The sequence below is a fragment of the Pteropus medius genome, unplaced genomic scaffold (assembly GCF_902729225.1).
Source record: "Pteropus medius unplaced genomic scaffold, Ma_sr-lr_union100, whole genome shotgun sequence".
NCBI classification, from domain to species: Eukaryota; Metazoa; Chordata; class Mammalia; order Chiroptera; family Pteropodidae; genus Pteropus; species Pteropus medius.
The window spans coordinates 2,578,355-2,603,101 of record NW_024349800.1 but is presented as its reverse complement, the minus strand read 5'-3'; the positions used below and the strand labels follow the sequence as shown (position 1 = coordinate 2,603,101).

Below are 24,747 nucleotides of genomic sequence, written 5' to 3'. Positions count from 1 at the left end.
TGCCTCTGGGTCTCCCCAGCTCCACCCCAGGCTCCACCCTCGCGAATTCTTTGGCTCAGGGCCACTTCTCGCGTGCGTCCCCAGCTCCCGCCCGGCAGCCCGGCGGTCGGTCCCGGGACGGCGGCCCCCGCCAGGCGCCGCCGCCGCCGCCAGCCCCGCCCCCGGGCATCATGCTGCCCTCGCAGGAGGCCTCCAAGCTCTATCACGAGCACTACATGCGGAATTCACGGGCCATCGGCGTGCTATGGGCCATCTTTACCATCTGCTTCGCCATCATCAACGTGGTGGTCTTCATCCAGCCCTACTGGGTGGGCGACAGCGTCAGCACCCCCAAACCTGGCTACTTCGGTCTCTTCCACTACTGTGTGGGCAGCGGGTTGGCGGGCCGCGAGCTCACCTGCCGCGGCTCCTTCACCGACTTCAGCACCATCCCGTCCGGCGCCTTCAAGGCGGCCGCCTTCTTCGTGCTGCTCTCCATGGTGCTGATCCTCGGCTGCATCACCTGCTTTGCGCTTTTCTTCTTCTGCAACACCGCCACGGTCTACAAGATCTGCGCCTGGATGCAGCTCTTAGCAGGTAGGGGAGAGGCGGGGGCGGGATCCCTAGAACAAGCATCGGGAACGGGGTTCCTTCCTTCTTAGATCTCTTCTTGGAGGGGTCAGAAACAAATTCTGCTTATCTGTCTAAAGACACACCTCCTTGGCTGTCACACCTCAGCCACTGGGGGCGGGGGTGGGGGTGAGTGGGATTCTATGAGAGAGAGAGAAACAGACAGAGAGAGAGACAGAGACAGAGAAAGAGACAGAGACAGAGACAGAGACAGAGACAGAGACAGACACCTTGGGGCAGAGGTCAGAGCCTTAGAACCAGATATTTGGGGCTGCATTCTTGGATATGGACAGACTGCATTTGTTGATGGGTTAGCGTTATGTTAGAGTCTCTGAGAGTCTCTGTTGGCTGTTTTAGGGGAACTGATTATCTGAGTGAGGAGTTACTGTAAGTGTAGGTAATTTTTCTTTTTTGTATTGAAAAAAGCATGAGATGGGAAATCAAGAGATCTGACTTTGATCTTTAACCTGCTGACATCATTAACTTGGGTGTTTCACTTCTCCAAAGCTTGGTTTCTCATCTGTAAAACAGTGGAGAGGATTCAAGAACAATTGAAAGAGTATCTCGTAAACCTTAAAGTGCTGTGCTAAGATAAAGGAGGACAGGAGGAGGCTGTCTATAGTGTCTATCCAATGTTTGAAATGTGGATGGTTGATGGTACCTGGCAACATGGGTCTCTGGAGGACAAGTTTCTGTCCTCCAACCTTACCCAATGCTATGCCTGATGGGAATGAGTTCCTGGGACCCTCTAAAATGTTTGGCTAAGACAAACATCTTACCCTAAGAATCAAAGAAGGGCCTTTGGGAATAAGAACTGCTGAAACAGTCTTCCAGGATCCATTAGAGTCCCCCACCTCCACCTCTCTTTTGATGGAAGACAGATCTTGAAGATTCAGCACTTGGGCAATTGCCTAATTGCAGGCAGAGAAAAGAGTTGGACTGGGGAAAATGAGGGCAGAGGCTGGGGAGTTGGGCTGATGAAAGCTAGGAAAAAGTTTGGAGTCCTTTAGGGTGAGAAGGTGAAGGGAAAATGTGACAACCATGCAGCAAGATGGCTTTTCAAAATAAGCACCTCAGGGCATTCAACAAGTGTTGGCCCCTTCAAAAGAGACCCCCTGGAGTAGATGTTACATCACTTGTTTCCACTGCTCAAAACATTATAGGAAATTGTCTTTGGAGCATAGGGTGTATTCTCTTATAGATTATCATTGAAGGGAAACCTCCATCTTTTAAAGGAGGATGATTTTTAGAAAGGGCTAGAATTCACTCAGGGCCAAGCATAGAAAATATGATGGGTGATCAAATTGAGAATTGTCACTTAGGATAAAAAGCCAACGTGTGAGGACAAAATTATGAAGCTGGTTTGCTTCCCCAAGAGGACTTCTACAAATGCAGGGAGGAATTACCATTCCATTGGAAGAATTGCCCAAACTCCCAAAAAGACTACAGTGAAGAAGGCAGCATTTATTGAAATATGGACATTCTCATGGGCTTGTTTTACTCCACTCAACTTAGATATGGGTCTTTTAGGATCTTTGAAGCAGGTAAAAAAGCAGAATTGTAGGATGTGGGGCATATCTCTTCATATTTCTCAGTGATACCCAGAAAGTGATTTTATGTATTTCCATTCTATTCTTCTAAAGGCAAGTTGGAAAGAATATATGCTCAGTTGGAACTCTCCGTTCCTTAACTCTAATTTGGGGTCTGCAGAGAGATTGCTTAACTCTTGGCCTTTCAATTCCCTGCAATCCATGTGGATTTAATCTAGGAGATTTGATGAACAGTTAAAAAATCCCCATGTAATTATCTAGTTTCAGAGATTTTAGAGATCAGCTCCTTCAAATACTGCCTTCCCCTGCTCCCATTTTAGAGAGAGAAAACTGGGCCTAGAAAAGTGATGGTCTTATCCAAAGTCACATAGCCAGTAAGGGAGTAAATTTGTCTTACTCCTAGCCTACTGCTCTTTCCCTTGTGTTACTGTTTCACCCCTGAAGGCTGTTATCAGGTTTGAGTAGTTTATTCCATTTTGCTTAGAGATTTCTGACTTCTTTGGGCAAGAGACTGATTCACTTTGCTTAATAAAGTGATACTGGGACAGAGGTCAGAGCACTGGATTACGAGTCATGGGATTGAAAGTCATGACTGACTCTGCCTGTGATTCATGTAGCGTTAAGCTATTCTATTTAGCTTAAATCTCACTTTTCTCATCTGTACAGTGGGGACTAATCAGTTAGATTAGTGGACTTAAAGAATCTTTTTCAGCCCTGTGGAGCTCTAAAAAACTCTTTCGTCAAGATCATTTCATTCAGAAAGTGAGAAATCAGTCATCCTCAAGAGAACTGCAGAGAAGCAAGGGGTCTTGTTTATATTTGATAAGAATTAGAATGCCTGTTGCATGCTTCTCGTTCAAGTGAACTTTTATTCAAGGATTTTAGAGTCTTCTAAGTGCAGAGCACTGGACTATTGGGAAAATATGAAGAGATACTTTTTTCTTGTTTATTCCTCACCTGCTCTGTGATCATTCCTATGCTAGGTTATGTGCTGCAATACTGAGATCATCCCTGTCTCCAAGGATCTTAAGCCTATAAAGTGAAATCCCTGCTCTCAAGAAGCTTACCGTCATATTGGATCACTATATTGGTTAGCAGTCTTTCAGTGGCAAGAGACAAGAACCCAACTCAAACTGGCTTAAAAATTTAAAATAAAGTAAAGAGAGTAGTGTTTTTGGCTCACATAACATAAAAGTCAAGAGTATCTGGCTTCAGGCATGGATGGATCCATCTGCTCAAATAATGCCATTAAAATATGTCTCTCCATTTCTTGGTTCCTCTGTGTTGGCTTATTTTTAAGTCTCTTACTCTCTTGAAGGTGATAAATAAGGTTGCTAGCAGCCCTGAAATTACAATGCTTCAGCTTAGTAATGCCTGTGGAAAAAGAATACCTGTTACTCAGTGGTTCCAGCAAAAGTTCCAGGGCTGATTCTCTTTGGCTCAGCTTTGACCAAGAGCTTACCTCTTAATTAATCAGTGTGACTTGTCTAAGGCCTCAGATATGTACCCATCCCTGTAACACATGGACTGATAGTGGAGAAAGGTCAGTTCCTGCAAAGGAAAGTCAAATGTGACCACTGGAAGAGGGATACTGTAGGTTAGACAAGTGCAGACGGAAGTGGAAACCCAGGGCAATTGAGGAGGCTGCTGGCTTAGTTGGAAGGTGAGGCTTGAGCAGGACAGGGTGTGAACAGGTGTGAGGTGTGGGAGCACATTCTGAATGGAGAGGAAGATCATGGGCAGAGGCACAGAGGTGAGAAAACCATATCTGGATTGAGCGTGACATCCATATAGGGGAACAGCGTGGGGAGAGACCAGGAAGAAATAATGGGGCAACAGTGTGCAAGGCTCTGGATACTGGGTCAAGGAATTTGGACTTTAATCAGTAGGCAGTTTGAAGTTGTTTTGATTGTTATTATTATTCAAGAAACATAGTTAACATTTTCTGAGCTTTTACTATATGCTTGACTATTTGTTAAATATTTACTTGCATACTATTATTTAATCCTCACAATATTCCTATGGAGTAGGTACCATTATTGATACTTTATAGATGAGAACATTGAGCCTCAAAGAGGCAAAAGTTATTTGTCCAAGGTCACACAGGTGGTAAGTGATGGAGCCAGAATTATAAATTGGTCTGTCTGACTGTAAAGCCCAAGGACTTATAAAGGAGCATTAATGGTAGGGGTAGTGGCATGATGTATTTGCCAGAAGAGTCAAAAGCAAAATAGAGCAGCTGGAAGACCCAGATGGCTCATTGTGGAGTTAGGGGTCAGCTTTTCAGGGTTTCTCAGGATATCTCTGCTACTCTTTACCTGGGCTTTCCCATTTACTAAGAACACACAATGTGCCAGCTTCTATGTTAGACATTTTCACTTTCATTATGTCATTTAATCTTCATCTGTTAAAGTGACTTGCCCAAAGTCCACACATCTAATGAAAAGTAGAGCTGAAAATTAACACAAGTCCAAAAGGATCAAGAACCTGTTCTTACCACTGAATTGGAACCCAGGAAGGAATACACAAATTATAAGCTACAGCTGTAAGCTCTATGTAGTCAACGTTTACCTGTGGGCTGGGTGAGGTTAGCCAAGGGGAGGTTGCTGGCTGGAGTAGAGACTCAGGGTGGAAGTCTGGTTGAGGGTCTGAGGGGGGCAGTGTGTGGTAGTGGTTTAAGAGCAGAGGACTTAGAATTCCCATTTTGCCACTTCCCAGTTGTATGACCTTGGATAAGTGAATTTTCTTCTTGGAGTCTCAGTTTCCTTATCTGTAAAATGGAGATTATTTTTATATCTACTTCATAGGTGGCAGGAAAAAATAAACAAATGGGTGTAAAATGCTGAGTGTGGTTCCTGGTATACAGTAAACAGTCAATAAATGGTCACTGTTTTTCCTGTGATATAGTCTGAATGAAGAACAGTTTGTGAAGAGTCCTTGATGCTCAGATGGAAAAGTTTGGATTTGGTGGGATTATCAAGGCCTTGAGAAGCCATAAACTATCAGATGGAAAGAGTTTTACCAATTAGCTTGCCTAACTCCTTCATTTTACAGCTGAGAAAACTGAGTCCCAGAGAGAATAAGAGACAAGTTCATGGTCGCAAAGTGAGATCCTCTATCCACAGAAGGGAGATGATTCTGACCACTATTCATTCAATATTTTTGTGCCTACTATGTGCCAGGCACTGCCTGGTGCTGAAGTCACAGCAGAGAACAGAGTGTGTGAGATGGAGTGGGCGCTGGGAGAGACTGAAGGTGGAGGTGGAAGCAGGGGCAGGTTGGTGATCCAGAGGTGAGATCTTCCAGCCTTCCAAATATGTGCCTTTAATCAGTGGGGTCTCTGGGCTAGAAACAGAAATGACAGGAGTTCCTGTCATTACAGCTTAGAATATGCATCCGCATTCCTCCCCATTTCTTGCTATTTGTTTCAGAGTGGTTTTAAGATTTTATTCATTCAGTAAGTCTTTGTTGATGTGCATGACACTGCTGAGCACATTGGGGGAATTTCTTTCCTCCCTTTCTCTCTCCCTCACTCAATATCTTTCTTCCTCCCCCAACTCCCTCCCTCCCTCCCTTCTTTCCTTCCTTCAAACTTCCTTCCCTCCCTCCTTTCCTCCATCATTTTTTTTTTCACACCAATTCCTTATTGACAGCCTCCTCTCTATGTCAGGCACTGTGCTACGCTCTGGGAATCCTGATTAAGAGTCCTCAGTCCCAGGGACACATGTTTCCATAGTCTAATGGGAGAGGCAGGGAAGAAAACAGATCATCACACTATGTACAACACATAAAATGACTGAATCATGCACAGGGTATCCTGGGGGCACGAAGGGGACTTCTGACACAGTTAAAGATTGCCAGTAGAGTCTTGTAAAAAGTAACAGCCATTGAGCTGAGTCTTAAGGGGTGGGAAGAAAGGAGAAGGTCAACCAGGGCCAAGAGACAGTTTGATCAAAGCCATGGAGTTGGGAAATAGCCTGGTGTGTTTTGGGGACTAGAAGCTCTTAGACCAAGGAAGGATGAGAGTTGTGACCAGGGAGATGGATTGTGAAGGCCTTCTAAGCCACGGTAAGAAGTTTAGACTTTACTTGTAGGCATCAGATAGTTGTTGACTTTTTTTTAAATTGCTTAAAATTTTTCCAGACATTTATTTACTTTTTAGAAAAGTAAATATATGCAAAGATACAAAATTCAAAAAGTAAAAGGTATATAATCAGATGTAAATCTCCATCTTGCCCTCACCCCTCAATGATCCTCCCAGAGACAACCACTATTACTAGTTTCTTGAGTATCCTTTCCAAGAAATCTCATAAAGATACCAGCAAATGCAAACAATATGTTTACATAAATGGTATATTAGTTATCCATTGCTGCATAACAAATTACTCCAAAACTTAAAGCAACAAGCATTTATTATTTCTGTTTTTGTGAGTCACAGGAATCTGGGAAGCTAGAGGAATCTAGCCACACTCATGTGCTGGCGAGAGACCTCAGAATGAGTGATCCAAGAGAGAAGGAAAGCTATACTGTCCTATCCCCTTTTTTGCTAACAGCTTTATTGAGATATATAGCTCATATGCCATACAATTCACCCGTGTAAAATGTACAGTTCAGTAGTTTTTAGCATATTCACTGAGTTGTGCAACCATTGCCATAATCAATTTTAGGATATTTTCATCAACTCGAGAAGAACCCTTATACCATTTAGGTATCAGCTCCTAAACCTATTTCTGCATCCTCTTCATCCTCTAAATAACCACTAGTCTACTTTTTGCCTCTATAGATTTGTCTATTCAGAACATTTCATATAAATGGAATCATATAAATGTGACAGTCTTTGTGACTGGCAGTTTCACTTAGCATAATGCTTTTGAGATTCATCATGTTGTAGCATGTAGCAATACTATATTCCTTTTTATGGCTGAATAATACTCCATCGTATGGATATATCACATTTTGTTTACCAGTTATCAGTTGGTGGACATTTGGGTTGTTTCCACCTTTTACCTGTTATGAATAATACTATGGACATTTGTGTACAAGTTTTTGTGTGCACATGGTTTCATTTCTCTTGAGTATGTATCTAGGAGTGGAATTGCTGATTCAGTGGCAACTTAATAACACTTGGAAGAACTGCCAGATTGTTTTCCAAGTGGTGGCAATACTGGACATTACCACAGTGGGGTGAAAGGGTTCTCATTTCTTCATATCCTCATCAACACTTCCTATTATCTTACTTTGTGATTGTAGCCATTATACTGAGTATGAATTGGTATGTCATTGTTTTAATTTGCAGTTCCCTAATAATTGGTGGTACTGGGCATCTATTCCTGTGCTTACTGGCCATTTTTATATCTTCTTTGGAGAAATATCTATTCAGATCCTTTGCCCAATTTTTTTTTTAGAGTCATAGGAAAGTTTATTAGGAAAGGGGTAAACACCCCACAGACAGCATGGTTTCTTCTCAGAGACAGAGAATGAGAGGGGCCCTTTGCCCATTTTTAAATTGAGTTTTCTTTTTATTATTGAGTTATAAGAGTTCTTTATGTACTCTAGATACAAGTCTCTTATCAGATATATGATTTGCAAATATTTTCCATTCTTTGGTTGTCTTTTAACTTCTTGGTAGTGTTCTTTAAAGCACAAAAATTTAATTTGTACAAAATCCAATTTATCTACTTGTTTTTTTCTTTTGTTGCTTGTACTTTTGGTGTCATATCTGAGAATCCATTGCCAAGTCCAGGGTCACAAAAATTTACCTCTGTGATTTCTTTTATGAGTTTTATAATTTTACCTCTTAAATTTTGGCTCTGATCCATTTGAGTTAATTTTTGTATATGATGTAAGGTGGTCCAATTTCACTCTTTTATATGTGGCTATCCAGTTGTGCCAGCACCATTTATTGGAAAGATTATTTTTTCTCAGTCGAATGGTCTTGGCACTCTTGTCAAAAACCAATTGACCATAGATATATGGGTTAATTTCTAGATTCTCAATTCTATTCCATTGAGCTATATGTCTGTAATTATACTGATACCAGGCTGTTCTGATTATTGTTGCTTTGTAGTGAGTTTTCAAGTCAGGAAGTATGAATCCTCCAATTTTTTTTCAAGATTGTTTTGGCCATCACACTGCCTTTTATGTCCTAACCTCACACATCACATACCATTACTTCTGCCACAATCTGTTGTTAGAAGTGAGTTGGTAAATCCAGCCCACATTCAAAGGGAGGAGAATTCAGCTCCTCCTCTTGAAGAGAAGAATATCAAAGAATTTATGGACATGAAAACCACCACGAATGGTAGTATACTAAATACTTGGTTTGTCTTGCTGTTTTCATTTCATAATACATCTTGGAGATTGTTCCATATTGCTATCTAAAGAGCTACTTTTTTCTTAAAAGCTGCATAATATGCTTTTGTATAGATATCTCATCATGTATTTAATCAATATTTAAATTATTTACAATACATTTGCTATAACAATATTTTAGTGGATAATGTTATATATAAATAATTTGATACATATGTAAGTATAAGGATAAAATAAAAACCTGGAGCAAAATTGCTGGATTAAATGGTCTATATGTGCACGGTTTTGTCAAATCCAGCCATAGTGCCCTCCACAGAAATTGTACAAAGTCACACTCCCAGCAGCAATGTCTGAAGGTCTCTATTTCCCCACATCCTTGCCAACTGAGTGTGTTACTTTTGCTGACCCAATGGGTAAAGAATACTCTGTTATAGTAGTAATTTGCCTTTCTCTTATTATGAATGAAGTTGAGCACATTTTATATCAGTTCACGTATATTTCTCTATCAAATTAATGGTATCTTTCCTCTTTGTTATGTAAGAATTCTTTATGTATTAAGAAAGTTACGGGGTAGCTCTATAGTGTAGTGGTTAGCACGTCTGCTTTACACGCAGAAGGTCCTGGGTTCGCATCCCAGATGGAGCCACGGACCATGCCTGGGTGCCCCTGCCTTCGGAGATCCAGCTCTTAAGAGGAGATGACAACATCTGTAGGTCAGGGGTGGAAGTGAGTGAGGATTAATGGGGTGGGGGGACGGAAGGAAAGAAAGTTAGCTCTTTGTCTGTGATATGAGTTACAAACATTGTTTCCCAGTTTATCTTTTGACTGTCTCTGGGTGTTTTCCCCATGGTGAAATTTTTCAACATAAGCAAATCATCAACTCACTCCTGTATGGCTCCTGGGTTTAGTGTGATACTTAGAAAAGTCTTAAAGTGTTTTGTACATGAGGAAACATACTAGATCTGGCCATTTGTGGAGAGGATGGGAGATGTCAAGAGGACAAGGGCTAAAACTATTCTTATTCTGAAAGCCTCTTATTTTTGTCCTTTTCTTTTCACTCCCATTTCATGTTATTCATCATTATCAACCTTACTTTAATCCCAGAGCAATTTAATGGCATAATGAGAGACCTGGATTAGGAGCCTGTGCCTGGCACATAGTAGGTGCTTAATAAGTGTCTACTGAATGAATGAATAAAGATGATATCTGATTTAAGTCCTAGCTCTACCACCCACTCATTTGGGAGTATATTCAGTGGTCAGACAACCTGAATTTGAGTCCCAAGTGTAGCATTACCAACTAAGTGTCTTTAGGAAGGTTATGCGATTTACGAGTCTCAGTTTCCTCATCTATAAATTGGGGACAAAAATAGTAACTATCTCGTTGGACTGTTGAAGGATTGATTTGAATACATGTATGGACCTGGGCACAAATTGAACCCTCAGTAACCGTTAGCAATTATTATTAGCTGTTCTGTGACTTGCATCAAATAATTTTGGCTCTGACATTCCATGGTCTGTGCTAGAACAAGAGAGGAAAGGTTTAAAAGTGAGAAGAATTGGGAGATAAGCCTGAAAAGTAGGTAGGACTGGCCTATGGAGAGCTTTGAAAGTTGGTTCATATTCTTAGATCATGGGTATTCACTTTTAAGCATGGGAGTGACCAGGGCCAGATGTGGGTTTAGAAAGATGACTTGGGGGACAGCTGGAGGCTTGGTGGGAGGTAGTAGACCAGGGAGAAGGCGGTGGCAGTGGTCCAGGTGAGAGGTGCTGGGGCTGGGGGAAGGAGAGGAGGATAAAGACTAGGACCTATTTAGGAGACCAGTGGGTGTGCTGGGGTGAGGACAGGCAGGTCTTGCAGATGACTACAGCTTTCTCCCTTGGAAAATTGGGTCTTGGAGAGTGACATTCCCAAAGGACACAAGAGGAAGATCATGTCCGTTTGGAAAATGGTGAATTTGAGGTTCCTATGGAATATACAAGAGGAAAGGTCTGACAAGCAATTAGATATTTGGGTCTGGAGCTGAGAGAGAAGTTGCAGCTGGAGGTGTAGATGTAAGGTGTCATCTTATGAAGCTGAGTCAGGGGTGAAACTGCCAGGGGAGAATGTGTGGAGGGAGGGAGAAGAGGAGACAGCCTAGAAACACCAACTTTTAAGAGGCAGGTGGAGGAGGAGCCAGGAAAGGAGGCTTGGAGAGAGGAGCCAAAGCAGCTGCTCAAATTAGCAACTGAGAAGCTGAGGATGGCTTTGAGAAAGGACACTTGCGTGGAGGAGCCAGAGGGGGACTAGAAAGGCATGGAACCACTTGAAAGGGCCATGTTCAGAACTGGAGGGAGTGCAACAGGAGGAGAGCACATCCTAGCACTGAGTGTGGCAGAGCTGAGCCTGGGTGAGATGGGATGCCCTGGGCAGATTCAAAAGTTAGTAAGAGGCTATGGTTTCCATACATGCTTGGCCTAGGGGTGGGGGGTGAGTATAAATACTGTTCTTAAATTATTACCACACAAAGTGATGTGCGTGTCATCTCTCCACAATGCCTATGACACTAGATACAATTATTTGTGTTCTTAGCAGTCCTCCACCTCTACTGTGAGCTCTTCAAGATCAGGAACCATGAGCTGGGGATTAAGTGACTTAGAGGAAGTGTGTTTCAGAGGAGGGACAGGTCAATGCGAAGGCTTCCAGATGGGACTGAATGTGACATGTTTTATGGAACAGAAAGGAGGTCAGTGTGGCCGGAGTATAGGGAATGTGGCAGGCCACATAGCTGGAGAGGAAGGTAGAGAGAGCCTGTGGGCCTCGTAGGCCCGGACCAGGCATCAGGGTTTTATTCTGAGTGTAACTGGGAGCTTTTGGAGGGTGTTAAGCAGGAGAGTGACACCATCTGTTTTTGAAAGTTTACTCCGAATGCTGAGTGGACAATAGACGGTGATGGGGCAGGAGTGGGAGCAGAGGAACTAGCTAGGAGGCCACTGTGGTCATCCAGGAGAGAGATCATGGTGGCTTGAACAGGTAGTGGCAGTGGAGATGGTCTGTCCTGGAGATTTTTGGGAGCCAATGGGCCTTGCAAATGGACTGGATGTGCAGGGTGAGGGAAAGGGAGGAGTCAGGGTATCTCTTAACATTGGGGTGCTGGATGGCAAGTGGGGAGTCCAGGCTTAGGAGTCCCATCCACCGAGATCCCCAGCTGATAGAGGCACTAAGATTGGGCCTGGATCTTTAAATCTAGGGGATCAGGGTCGACTGTTAGGAGAGGCCCAGTCTCCCTGGTAAGATAAACCCCTGCCCTGGAGGTCTTAGGGGAAGAGCAGAGCCAAAGCTCAGACCAGGTAGGGAGGGGCTTGTGGACAGCCTTCTTACCCTGGATAGGGGGTGTCACTCTGTCAGACATTTTCATGACAGCCTCCCTAGGGCACAGGGCCTGGAGAAGCATTCCCTTGGAGAGCTGTGGTACTAATGCAGACAAACCCTTCACTGGGCTCCTCTCAGCCCCAAACTCAGCCTGATCCTGTCCAGAAAAATTTTCTTACATTTTGGAGAGAGACTTGAAGAGGATATAAGTGGCCAGTCAGTCACGTATTCTATGCTCTACTGCTTCTATGTATATCTCACCTTTTCTAATACTTACTGCTTTGTAAAATTATCATTGTTCTTTGTAGAAAAATTGAAGAAAATAGATGAGCAAAATTATACCCATAATCTTACTACTCAAAAACACTCATTCTTAACTGCTTGCTCTATATTCATGACGGTATGAAGTACTGGTTATGAGCAGACTCTTGAGCCAGGCCATCTGGGTTCAAATCCTGGTTCTGCAACTTACCAGCTGTGTGACCTTGGATAACTTGGATAACCTCTCTGTGCCTTAGTGTCCTAATTGGTAAAAAGTAGATAATAATGGTACCTACTCAGTGCTGTGGGGAGTAAATGAAGTAACCTGTGTACTTAGTATAGTGCCTTGTATGGTAATTCTATGTAACTATTTGCATATGTATTTTTCCCAAAGTGAAATTATATTACATGTTATTTTTATAGCTTTTTGAAACCTAACATATCATGAGTGTTTCCTGCATAATTAAACCTTTCTCAGAATAATTTTAATAGCTGGGCAGTACTCCATGGTATGAAATAGTTATATTTCTGTATTGTTGGGTATTATTAGGTGGTTTCTCTCTTTCCTCCTTCTTTTATGATTTCTCCTCCTCCTCCTCCTCTTTCTGTTTCCTCTTTTTCTGTTTTCTTATCTTCTCTTTCTTATAAATAACAATGTGATAGGCATCCTCATAGCTAAATCTTAGAGAATACCCATGAGCATTTTCTTTTCTTTTTCCATGAACATTTTCTTAGGGTAAATTCCTAGCAATTGGCAAACTCAGTCAAAAGGGGCTTAGAGGTTTTTATTTTTATGTTTTTGTGATAAATCCATTATTTCTGTGAGTTACATTTGGCTTGTGCATTGCCATTCTTTGTTGCTTTAATTATTTCATTCCAAGTGAATGAAAATCTCTGGCAATAGTCATTTATTGGTAGTCAATTCCACTCACCTCGTGGTTTCAATAGGTAACTTATTCACATGGTCTTGAATTCATAAGGTGCAGGAGGTTATCAGTGCAACGTCTCCCTCCTACTCCTGTCCTCTAGCCACTCAGTTTGCCTTCTTAGAGGTAACCAGGGTTATCAGTGTCTTATAAATCCTTCCAGAAATATTTTACGTGCATGCAAGATAATACACACACATACTCTTTCCCCACTCTTTACAGAATGCTAGCATTGTACCATATGTGTTGCTCTGGACCTTACCTTTCACTTAGCAGCATATCCAGATGTCATTCCACATCAGCACATAAAGCACTTGCTCCTTCTCTTTATGACTGCATAGTGCACTATTGCATGGTTGTGCTCTGATCAGTGACCTATGGGTGGGCATTTAGGTTATTTCCAGTGTTTACTTATTACTCACAATAGTATGAAGGCTTTTTTTTTTTTAAGTCAATATGTATAACATACTTACAGAAAAGTACAAAAATCATCGTGTCTGTAGCTCAGAGAAGTTCCACAAAGTGACAATGCCTATGTAAACATCGTCCAGATCAAGAACCTTATGCCCCCTTCCAATTGCTAACCCCAAAGATAGCCACTGTCCTGACTTTCATTCTTATAGATTAGTTTGACCTGTTTTTGAACTTCATGTAAATGGAATCACACTTTTTCTCAGTGTTACAACTCTAAGATGCTTCCAAGTTGTTGCACGTAACAACAGTTTGTTCATACTCATTGCTGTATAATATTCCATTGGATGAGAATGCACAATGTATTTCTCTATCACAGTGCGAATAGACATTTGGGTTGTTTCCAGTTTGGGGCTAAGAATCAGGCTCCTATGAACCTTCTGGTATATATCTTTGGTGAACAAGGCTGCATATTTCTGCTGGGAGCACCCTGTGGAGAGGATAGCTGGTTGCTTAGAGATGATCGAGTAGGCTCAGCTCACAGAGATGCTATGGCAAGCAGCTTTTTGAGGCTTGTGATCCAACTTGCTGGGCTGCTCTCCAGCACCTGCCCCCTCTGAATTGGTAGGCTCTTTCTTTTTCTTGCTAAGGAGGGTCCTGCCATACAGAGGCTCTGGGGACCCGTGGGCAGTGAAGGCTCTCTTGTACAGCCCCTCACTCTGCTCCAGTCCCCTGTAACAGTGGAGTCTCCTGCCCAACTGAGACCCGTTCCTCACATCTTGCTGAGCTTCCATCTTCAGGGCCTGGGTGTGAGAGACCCAGGCTTTTCAAAAAAGCAGAAGGTAGCACATCAAAGAGGCCATATCAGGAGAGAGGGGAGTAGGGCCTTGTCTTGTCAGCTTGGGTTGACACAACAAAATACCACACACTGAGCGGTTTAAACAACAGACATTTATGTTCTCACAGTTCTGGAGGCTGAGAAGTTCCAGATCAAGGAGCCAGCATGTTTGGGTTCTGGTGAGGGCCTTCTTCCTGGCTTGCAGATGCTGCCTTCTTGCTGTGTCCTCAATGGCAGAGGGGCAAAGAGCAAGCTCTTGCTGTCTCCTTATAAGGGCACTAATCCCATCAGGGGACCACCACCCCCCACCCCCCGCCTCATGATCTCATCTAACCCTAATTACCTCCCAAAGGTCCACCTCCAAATACCATCATATTGGGGGTTAGGGCTTCAACATATGAATTTTATGGAGACACAATTCAGTCTTTAGCAAGCTTCTTTGGAGTCTGCTCAGAGACAGAAAGCCTTGGGGGACACCCAATCTGACCCCCCAATAATTGGTATTAGCTGTGGTTTGTCAGGCATGGAGGAGACAGATGAGCAAAAATAGAGGCCTCCCTCTAGAAGTGCCTAGCTCAGTGGATGTCCTTTGAAGATGGTGTAACAGTATTAAAATAAAATTCTATTAAAGTAGCTAAGCATAAAATGCACCATTAAAAATCTTTATATAAAGTCACATTTATAGCAGAAGCTTTGTTAAAAAAACAAACACCTATGTATATAGTACATTTTCTCTTACTAATTCTTCACTACTCAGTCTCATCCTAGTTAAGAACTTCGTTTTGGTTTCGTTATACTTGTATTTATAGTTTCCTTCTATTTATGGCAAATGATCCTGGTTTCCTTTTCTTTGATAGTGATATAAGGCTTACTTTTTCAGTAAGCCTCTAAGTTAAAAAGTGACTCTATGCAAAGAAAAACATTAGGTAAAGACCTGTCTGGAACTGAATATAAATCCCCCCACTTACTAGCTGTGTGGCATTGGATATGATACTGTGTCCCTGTGAGCCTCAGTATGTAAAATGAGGATGATAATTTTTCCCACCTCATAGATTTTGTTATAGGATTAAATGAAACCATGCATGTCAGGAGCTTAGCACCTTGGCACATAGTTAAGCACTCAGTGCTATTTTTTAACATTATTATTGCATTATTAATAATATTAATATTCTTAATCTCATTTTGTCACAACACCTGGCTGCTTGGAGAAGGGAAAGTCAGTGGGCTGTAGGGTAGTTGTATAGAGATGCCCCATCCTAGGTCCCCCTCCTCTATCCTAGTTGTTCTTAACAAGGGACAGTTCTGTTCCCTAGGGGACATTTAGCAATGTCTGGAGACATTTTTTATTATGACCGGGGATGGCGGTACCACTGGCATCTGAACGGTAGAGGCAATGCACAGGACAGTCCCCTGCTGTGAAGAATTATCAGGCCAAGTGTCAAAAACACTGGTTGAAAAAACCTGCCCCACGCCGCACCCTGCACTTACTCCTGTGCCTTGAAGCAGCCAGCTCATTATCCAAAAGAGACTTGCACTTGGACTCCAAAGATCTCAGCTTCTCTTTTCTCATCCACCAAATGGGAATGCTGAAGGGTGTCTTGCCTGTAGTCATTCCATCTCCTGGTGATTGAGTCTTTTGGTCACTTCCCTGGCCTCGGCTGTCCCTAGTGGTCTTTTCCTTTATTCCCCCAGGTCCAGGGAACCCCATCTGATTGGCTTTTCTCCATTCGCTTGATTTCTGGATGTTTCCCACTCCTGGAGTGGCCACTGGGGCCCCATAGCCACCACCTAAAACACTGTGAGAGTGAAAGAGGCAGAGAGAGATCGAGAGATTCCACTGCTAGCCAGCTTCCACCAAGCACCCTGTTATTCTGAGTCTCAGCCCGTGGTCTGTTTCCTTCTAAGCACTGCTTGATATGTATAACTATTCTACTTGTGTGTTGACTTGATTTTATTCCTCTCAACACATCTCCACTCCTGAGGTCAGAAACCATGCCTACCAGTGTCCTCAGCATCCCGCACAGTACCTGGCACTCAGGATTTATATGTGGAACATACAAAGAGAGAGCCAGAGAGAGGAAAGCGCCAAGGGGTAGATACAGAGAAGCAAGAGAAGCTAGAAAAGGAAGAGAAGAGGAGGGGTGTTGAATGACTGTTAAATACTGAGCAATCTAAACAGAAGAGGGAAGAGTGAGGGTCGAGACCGAGACTTGAGCACGAGAGAAGAGGGAGGGATACGAAGAGACAGATGCAAAGAGAGAAAGATGAAAAGGGCGGAGAAAGATGAAAGGGCGGAGGAAGAAGGGAATGGAGGCACGCCACTAGAGACGCATAAGAGGCGAGGCAGAAAGAGAGGACGTGCAGGCGCGAGCCACGGGAAGAAAACCTCACTGAGGCCTGCGCACGGGGTTGTGGAGGGTCCTATTGGGGGCAGGTGCTGGAGCAACACAGCTAAAGCGGTTTCCATGGAGACGGAAATGCTCCGGGTGGGAGAGGAAACACGGCACCCCGAGAGAGGAGGGCCGGAGAGGAGGCAGAGGGGCTGGCTGGGTTTGCCCTCTTCCCAAGCTCTTTCCTTTTTCCTACCTATGCTGGCGCAGGGTGAGAGGGGGACCACACCCACTTGGGGACGGGCCCTGGGGACGCCCAGCACAGGGCGAAGGGCTGCACTGAGTCAGCTCCTTATCTCCCATTCTTCCACCTCCTCTCCTCTCCGCCGGATACCTGAAGGGTTTTGCAGTGTCAGGGATTTACGGGGAGATGGGTGGGTCAAGCCTTCTCCATAGGCTCCTCCTCTCTTCCGCCCTGGAAATGCTGGAGTACTCCAGGGCTCAGTCCTGAGCCTTCTCTTCAGTTTCCATGACGTCCAGTCTCAGGGATTTGCATGCCCACAGCTCCCAAAGTTACATCTCCAGCACTGATCCCCCACCCCCATCCCAGCGTCCCTCTCCATTTAAGTGTCTAGCAGGTATCTTCAAATTTGTCGAATTCTTTAACTCGCCCAGCTCATTACAGGCCTGGAGTTTTTGCATTTGCCATTCCCTTTGCAGGAACTCTTTCCCCAGCCCTTAGGTGGCAGGTGTTCCACTGGAACTGAGCATCGTGTTGGAGGAAGTGAGCTCCGCAGAGGGGAGGAAGCCCTGCTAGAATGTGTGTGTGTGTGTGTGTGTGTGTGTGTGTGTGTGTGATTACACTGCAGCAGGAGCCCCTGCATCAGCACAAGGAGCACAAAGGGGAATGGGGACACTGTTGTGTCATAGGAGTGGGGGTGAGGGCAGAGGAGGCCAAATGAGGAAGGCCAAAGGAGGCAGGGAGGGGCCCCATTGTGCGGCAGTGAGAGTCTGAGACCTTAGAAGGGAGCTGGCAAAGCTAAGGGTCCTGTCCTCATCCTGGGAACTAGATGGGCTTTGTGGACAGTGGGCAGAACTGACCATCCCACTTTGTCATCGCTGTCATCTAAAACTCAGGTTAAGTACCTTGTGGGCCTGGCATGGAACCTTTGGGTCCCAGACACAGTAACCCAGTTGCTGGAAGACCATCAGATACTAAAAAGGCAACATCAAACCGCAGACGCAAACCTCAGACAGAGTCACAAGTCATGTGGCCACCAGCACTGCAAGGCAAGGGACAGGCTGCAGCCTCTGTGGCCTACTGAGGCTGATTGGTTTTGATTGGCCGTGTGGGGTGTGTGCCCCTCTCTGAGCCAATCAGTTGCCAGAGGAATGCACTGTGCTGGCTCAGACTTTGGTCCCACCCACTAGGCTAAACACTGGGGAGAGCCCAAGTGCCCAGGTGGGTCACTAAACACTGAGGAAGTGGGTGTCAACAAAGAAACAGCAGGGGCCCGTTTCTGATTTTCAAAGGCTCTTCTTGGCCTTGCCCTTTCTCCCCCGTCTCCCCTCATCTAAAACCTAGACCTCTCCTCCCCAATTATTTCTTTATTTTGTGATTATTATTTTTATCATTGGCTAGTTTTAATAACAGCTAACTAACATCCAGAGCTTACTATGTCAAACACTTCATATCTGCTGCCTCCTGTAATCTTTACAAACGCTTGAATTCCTTCATTATTTCCATTTTACAGATGAGGAAACCGAGACTCAAAGGTGATAGAACTGGCTCTCGGTCACACGTCTAGAAAATAGCTGAGCCAGGATTTGAGCCCCAGCTCTCTTAACAGCTTCTGTCTAATGACCTACCACACTGCAATCTCCCTAAGGCTAAGAGTCCAAGTAACTCAGCCCCCAGCCTAATCCAGTGCCTGGTACACAGTAGGTCCTCAATAGATATTACTTGAGTGTGTGGATGCCTGGCATGGTGCTAAGTGTCTTACAAGCATTACTTTATTTAATCCTTATAACCGCCCTGTGAGGTAAGTACTCTGATTTCCCATCATACAGACACAGACAGGAGGCACCACCAAAGTCATACACTGAGTAAGTGAAAGAACTAGGCTCAAACCCCCCCATCATTCTCACCCCAGTCTGTTCTGAGTGCAGTGCTGAATAAGAACTTGTTTCTAGCATTTTGACAGAAAGGAAAATGGCGCTCAATATTTGTTGAATGAATGACCTCAATACATACATACATACATACTGATGAGGATGGGAGAGGGTAAGCCTGGCCAAGATTCTAATGGGAGCTGAAGGAGGTGACTGTAGTTTGCTATTTTCTCATATTTCCAGGAAGGCTTCCTAGAGTAGGAGTTGATTTGATGGTTGTGGGAGAGGGCATTATGGGTTCCCAAAAGCCTCTGCTCTCGGGACAGGAGGTCAACCCAGGCCCTAGAGTTTCTGGAACCCAGAGGAAGTGGTTAACAGGCTCTTGGGTTGAAGGGCAGAGTGCAGGGCCCAGCCCGAGGAGGGCTCCTGGTGGTCCTCTGGGCTCTGGGGAGTAATCATCCCCTTCTCTCCCTCTTCCTGACCGCGATGGGGTCTGGGCCTTGCTCCCTTCAGCTCTGTGCCTCGTGCTGGGCTGCATGATCTTCCCCGATGGCTGGGACTCCGAGACGATCCGGGACATGTGCGGGGCCAAGACCGGGAAGTACTCCCTGGGAGACTGTTCGGTGCGTTGGGCGTACATCCTGGCCATCATCGGCATCCTCAACGCTCTAATCCTCTCCTTTCTGGCCTTCGTTTTGGGCAACCGACAAACGGACCTGCTGCAGGAAGAGCTCAAGCAAGACAACAAAGGCGAGTGCGCGCTTTCGGGTGGGCGGCTAGGCTATCGGGGTGGAGTGGAGGCAAGGCCTGCCTCTCCAGGGCGGGCGACTTCAAAGTCCATAATGAAGCAAAATTTGGGAATGGTACAGAAGACAGTACAATCACTCTCAAAACAATTTGACTTATCCCTCAGACCTGAATATCTGTGCCCCTGTGACCCAACAAACCCACCTGTGAGTATAAACCCATGAGAAACATGCAAAAATGCCCTTCACAGCAGTTTCAAGTAGCTAACAACTGAAAACCACCTAACTGGCCATTGACAGGAAGATGGATAAATAAATGGTGATATATTCACATCACAGAATAGTTCATAACTGTGAAAATGAATGAACCTCAGTTATATTAACAGAATGGATACATTCTGGAAACATAATATTGAGAGAGATAGGGGTAAATTAAGTTTCAGAAGATGACATAGTGAGATTTTTGTTGTGCTCAATTATCAAGCACCATTAAGCAATGTGTAGTTTAAACATACATATATTTATGGTAATACTTTTTTTTTTAAGCAAAGAAATGAGAAATACAAACAGTAAGATGGTGGTTATATGTGGTTGAGGTGAACAGGGGGAAGCCAAGAGCATGAGATGGGGGACAGGTAGATAGTTGCGTACAAATTATTGATAGAGTTAAAGTTCTTGCATGGTGGGCCCACAGACGTTTGTTACGGTATGCTTTATACTAGTATATTACATATATTCTTTCGTATATGTTAAGTAACATTAAAATACACTAAAGAAAAAACACACGAGGCCAGAGCCTCAAGGGTCGCCACTGTTATCAGATATTTATCTGTACATCTTTATACCTCTTCTGCCCCTTTATAAAACAGAGAGTTATGTGCTTATATGACTTAGGACAAGCGTCATCCTAAACAAACTCCTCCTCAGATCATTTTTTGTGCTCCACTTTGGAGCATGCCATAAGATCTGTCTTTATTATTTCATGGAGAACCATCTTGCCCTTTTAATCCAATGCTCACCATTCCATACGATGAGGGAACTGTACTTTCTTATCATTATCCTTTTAGGGGCTTTTAAAGAGGTTTCCAAGTGTTTACTGGCGATGCTACAGTGAACATCTTTGTGTCTTATACACAAGTGTTTTCTTGGTGTCTTTCCAGAAGTGGAATTGCACACTTACCATAGTAATGATAGTGCTGTGGTGGAACCCTTGGACTGTGAAAGCAGATTGTCTGTTGGATGCAGGCTCAACTAAGACATGATTTCACCTCCTTTTTAATTTTTAAAATTTTATTAAATTTATTAGGATGACACTGGTTAATAAAATTATATAGGTTTCAAGTGTACAGTTCAGTAATACATCATATGCATATTGCATTGTGTATTCACCACCCAAAGTTAAATTTCCTGCTGTCACCATATATTTGACCCTCTTTACCCTTATTGACCTCCCCACTAGACTTCACCTCCTTGAGCCTCAGTTTCCTGCATGAGGGTGGTGAGAAAGATATTACCTTATAGGGCTGTCTTGTGAGGAGAAAGAAAGATTATGCCTGTAAAGGGGCACGTGGTGAATGCTCGGCAAAAGCTGTCACTCCTTGCAGCTCCCCATCAGGCAGGCATCGTGAACACCATTTTACTGATGAGAAAGCCTAGATCTGAAGAGGTCCAATAACTTGCCCAAAGTCACCTAAGTGAAATGAGTGAAGCCAGAATTTGAACCCAGGTCCAAGTCCAAAGGCCAAGCTCTTCCTGCTGCCTGCCCCCTTTTTAGGCCCTTCCCTGGGCTGCTCACCTGAGCCCTGAGGCTCCTGCCCATGGACCCCCTGTGGTTTCTGTGGTCTTGGTGTGAGGTCAGGGCCTGCCCTCTGGTGGCAGCTTCCAGAAGTGCATGACCAAGACAGATCTGGCCTTTTGAAGGAGCGAAAGGATGTGACTGTGTGAGGTGGGGCCACTCAGCTTTCTCTTCTCCCTCCCCAAGCGCCCTAACATCTGTTTTAAAAGTGACATTAGGTGGCCCCGGTTTGCCTTTTTTCAGTGTCCAGGGATCTCCATCCCTCACTGGAAGCTCAAGATGGGTGAGACTCACAGTTCAGTTCTGAGCCAAAGACTTCTGGAACAAAAGTAAAAAATAAAATACATTGCTATCATTTCCAGCGTTTACTATGTGCCAAACGCTGTGAAGAGCCCTTGGCTGGTGTTATTTGTGTCTTTCTGACCTTTTAGAAGCACTCTGTGAGTGAGGCTGTTCTGCCCATCTTAAAGGTGAGGAAGCTGGAACTCAGCGAGAATGGCCTGCTGAAGGCCATCTGGCTAGTCAGAGGCCTGGTTGGCATTTCAGAACCTGTGCAGCTCATCCCTCTGCCCACGTTTGCCCTGAGGATTAGCCGAGGGTAACCCCATACCCCAGTGATCTCTGACTTTCTCTAATTCTTTCTCTCTCTCTTAGATTTTGTGGGATCTACAGTAAGCTCCGTGTTACGGCCAGGGGGTGATGTCTCTGGTTGGGGAGTCCTCCCCTGTCCCATTGCTCACTCACAGGGACCTTGAAGGACAGGATCACAGCCCAGGAATTGACCTGACCTCAGCGTGTCCCATCTCCTGCCCTCTCATCCCTTCATTCAAGCTCCAAGGGAAGACCTCAATTGTTCTGACTTCTCACCTGCTACCAACGCCAGCACCAGGCTTTGAAGAGAGGTTGGGGCTGGATGTGGCCTGGAGGAGGAGATGGCTCTGCAGACTCTGGAAGGGCCTGATTCTGCTCCTCCCTCAACTGACCTAAAGGAACAGATATCCTTTGGGCTTCTCTTCTTTCCATCCTGGCCTGGGGGACCTGCAGAGTCTCCAGGAGAAGAAGGCACTGTGATTTTGATTCCTCAGGCTCCCTCAGTCTGGGGGCTGCTGCCTGGCTGTATCCTTGCCTCCTCTGGTCCCTGCCTCCTGCAGAAACTTATTCAGCAAACTGTCCCAGGGCGACCAAACTCTTTACTTTTTTTTTTTTGCTGGTGATGGTTCCATCACATCTTCGCAGAGCTCCAGGCACCACCAGCCTCCCCAGGGCTGCTCTGCCATCACTCTAGCCTGCTCCCAGCTCACCCAAAGGAGTCTGAGCCGCACTGAGGGAGAAAGCACAGGGTTTCCCTGTCAACTGCTGACTGGGGCCCTGTCCAGACCAGAGTCTGAGAAAAGACAGACAGGCTCTGGGCAGCTGGGGCTGGGAGCGGCTCTGCCTGGGGCTGGCCTGGCCTCTCTGCCGAGACATCTCGACTCTGACTGGACCCTTGACCCCAGCCTGTTTTGTACAGCACGGACTCCTTGGCCCTGTTGTCAGGGTTGGAGGTTGGGGAGGGGGCTTCAGAGTGGGGAATTGGGGGATACATCACCCCTCTGCTCCTCATGCTGCCTGACCCTGGACATCTGCCAAGGGCAGAGACTGTCTTGCCTCTTTGATACTTTTCTGCATAACTTGAACTTGCAGGTCACCTCTGAACAGGGTACCCCCTGTCCCCATCCCCAGGCCTTGTAACCCTGTCCCCACCTCTTCCTCCTTCTTGCCCACCTCTCGCCTTGTGATATGCCCAGGGTCTGCGGCCCAATGGGCAGTGCTTGAAGCCGAGGCATGAGAGTGTGCGCGTGTGTTGAGCGTGTGAGCTGGGTGTGTGTGTGTGTGTGTGTGTGTAAGTATGGTGGGGCAGACGAGAAGTCTCTCCCCCTCTCCACCCACTATGGGGAGCATCTCTTTCCCATTTGGCAGGGAGCAAATAAGGGAGACTCCAGGTGTTTCTGGACTCCCCTCGCTGCCACATGGACCTGGCAGTAGAGCCATCTGGCCTGGGGTGCGGGCAGCCCCTTTCAGGCCCTAGTTCAGGTGGCAGGTGGGCTTCCTTCGGTGTGTCTGCTCTGTCTGCAGGTCCTGGCTGCCTGGCCCACTGTGGAGGAGTGAGGCCCCACCATTTCATTATGTTGGCCTCAGCCAAAGAAGGGGAGAAAAGCAGCGAGTGCCATGTATTTGCCAACCTTGTGTTCATTTCCATCGGACTTGGACCTGAGAGGGAGGGTTCCCAAGACAGACCCTAGAAATCCTCTGCCTGAGTCCCCCATCGGGACCATAACTGAAATGGGATGCTGGGTCCTGGTAGGATTCCTGAAACCTGGAACTTCCCAAGTCCTGACCCCCCACCCTCTTCCTCTTTCCTCCTGGGCAAACACCTTCCCCCTGTGCTCTGCCCAGCACTGTGTTCCCCTCTCTTCTCCCACCAAGCCCCACACTGCACTGCTATTGCCTGTTGGCACCTTCCCCAGCAGGATGCCTGTGGATGGGGCTGGACACCAGGGTCCCAGGTGGAATGGGAGAGTGAGGGGAGCCTCATGGGAGGGAGAGGGTGGGGGCAGATCCAAACCAAAGCCCAGTGTTGGAAGGTTGCAGGGGGAGGGCCAGGAGCGAGTGATTAGAAATGGAGAGAAGACAGATGTAGGAAAAAAGAAAATAAGAGACAAGGGAGGAGAGAGGGAGACAAAGAGGTAGAGAGACAGCAAGGAAGAGGGGGATCCGGAAATGGAGAAAGAGGATGAGAGTGAACGGGGGGGCGGGGGGCAGCGAGGGCAGAGAACCTGGGATATGGGGTGGGGGTAGGGCTTAAAAGATGGAAGAAGGAATAGAGAGAGGGAAGGAGGCAGATGGAGAGCCGAGTTGTGGGAAACCAGACTGGGATGCAGGGGGAAATGAAGGGAAGGTAGAAGAGGAGGATGAAGGAGACAGAATGCTGAAGAATAGGGGAACAGCTCCCGTATGCGCTGTGCGAGGAAAGAGCTCGGTCCCCCCAGATGACCCACCACCCAAGGGCTCACCAGACCCCTGTGCCTTGTGGAGAAGTTAAAAACTACTCCCTAAGAGGCTGAGGCCGGGGTTCCAGGCGGCCAAGGGGTGGGGTCTTCACATCAGGGTCACATTCCAGATGGTTGCTGAGTGGTTAGCACCACTGAGTGGTTTAGTGGTAGAGAAGAAAGAGGTTAATTCCCTTTGGGGTGGTCTGACAATGTTTCCATGTCACCATTATCCACTCAGCCAGATGCTGCCCTGACGAGGCATCTGGGGTTAGGAAAGCAGGGTTGGGTGGGCTGAAGGGACACCAGGGTCACACAAGGAAGGGAAAGAAGTTGGACTGGGGACCAAAGCAGCTTTGTCCCTGGGGCTTCAGCAGAGGTTGGAGCAGAGCAAGTAACAAACTTCAGCCAGCTGTCCCATGGGAGGCCCAAGTATGGCCACACCCGTGGCCCACATGGCTCCTGGGGCAAAGAAAC

At 45.6% G+C, this 24,747-nt stretch overlaps 1 protein-coding gene across 1 annotated transcript; it reads left to right on the top strand.

Annotated features, from left to right (window-relative positions):
• LHFPL4 (LHFPL tetraspan subfamily member 4) lies at positions 1–24,747 on the top strand. The gene is made up of 3 exons (XM_039886645.1): positions 1–576; positions 19,214–19,450; positions 21,896–24,747. Exons 1-3 carry the CDS (start codon positions 171–173, stop codon positions 21,994–21,996), a joined length of 744 nt encoding a protein of 247 aa, XP_039742579.1. The 5' UTR covers positions 1–170; the 3' UTR covers positions 21,997–24,747.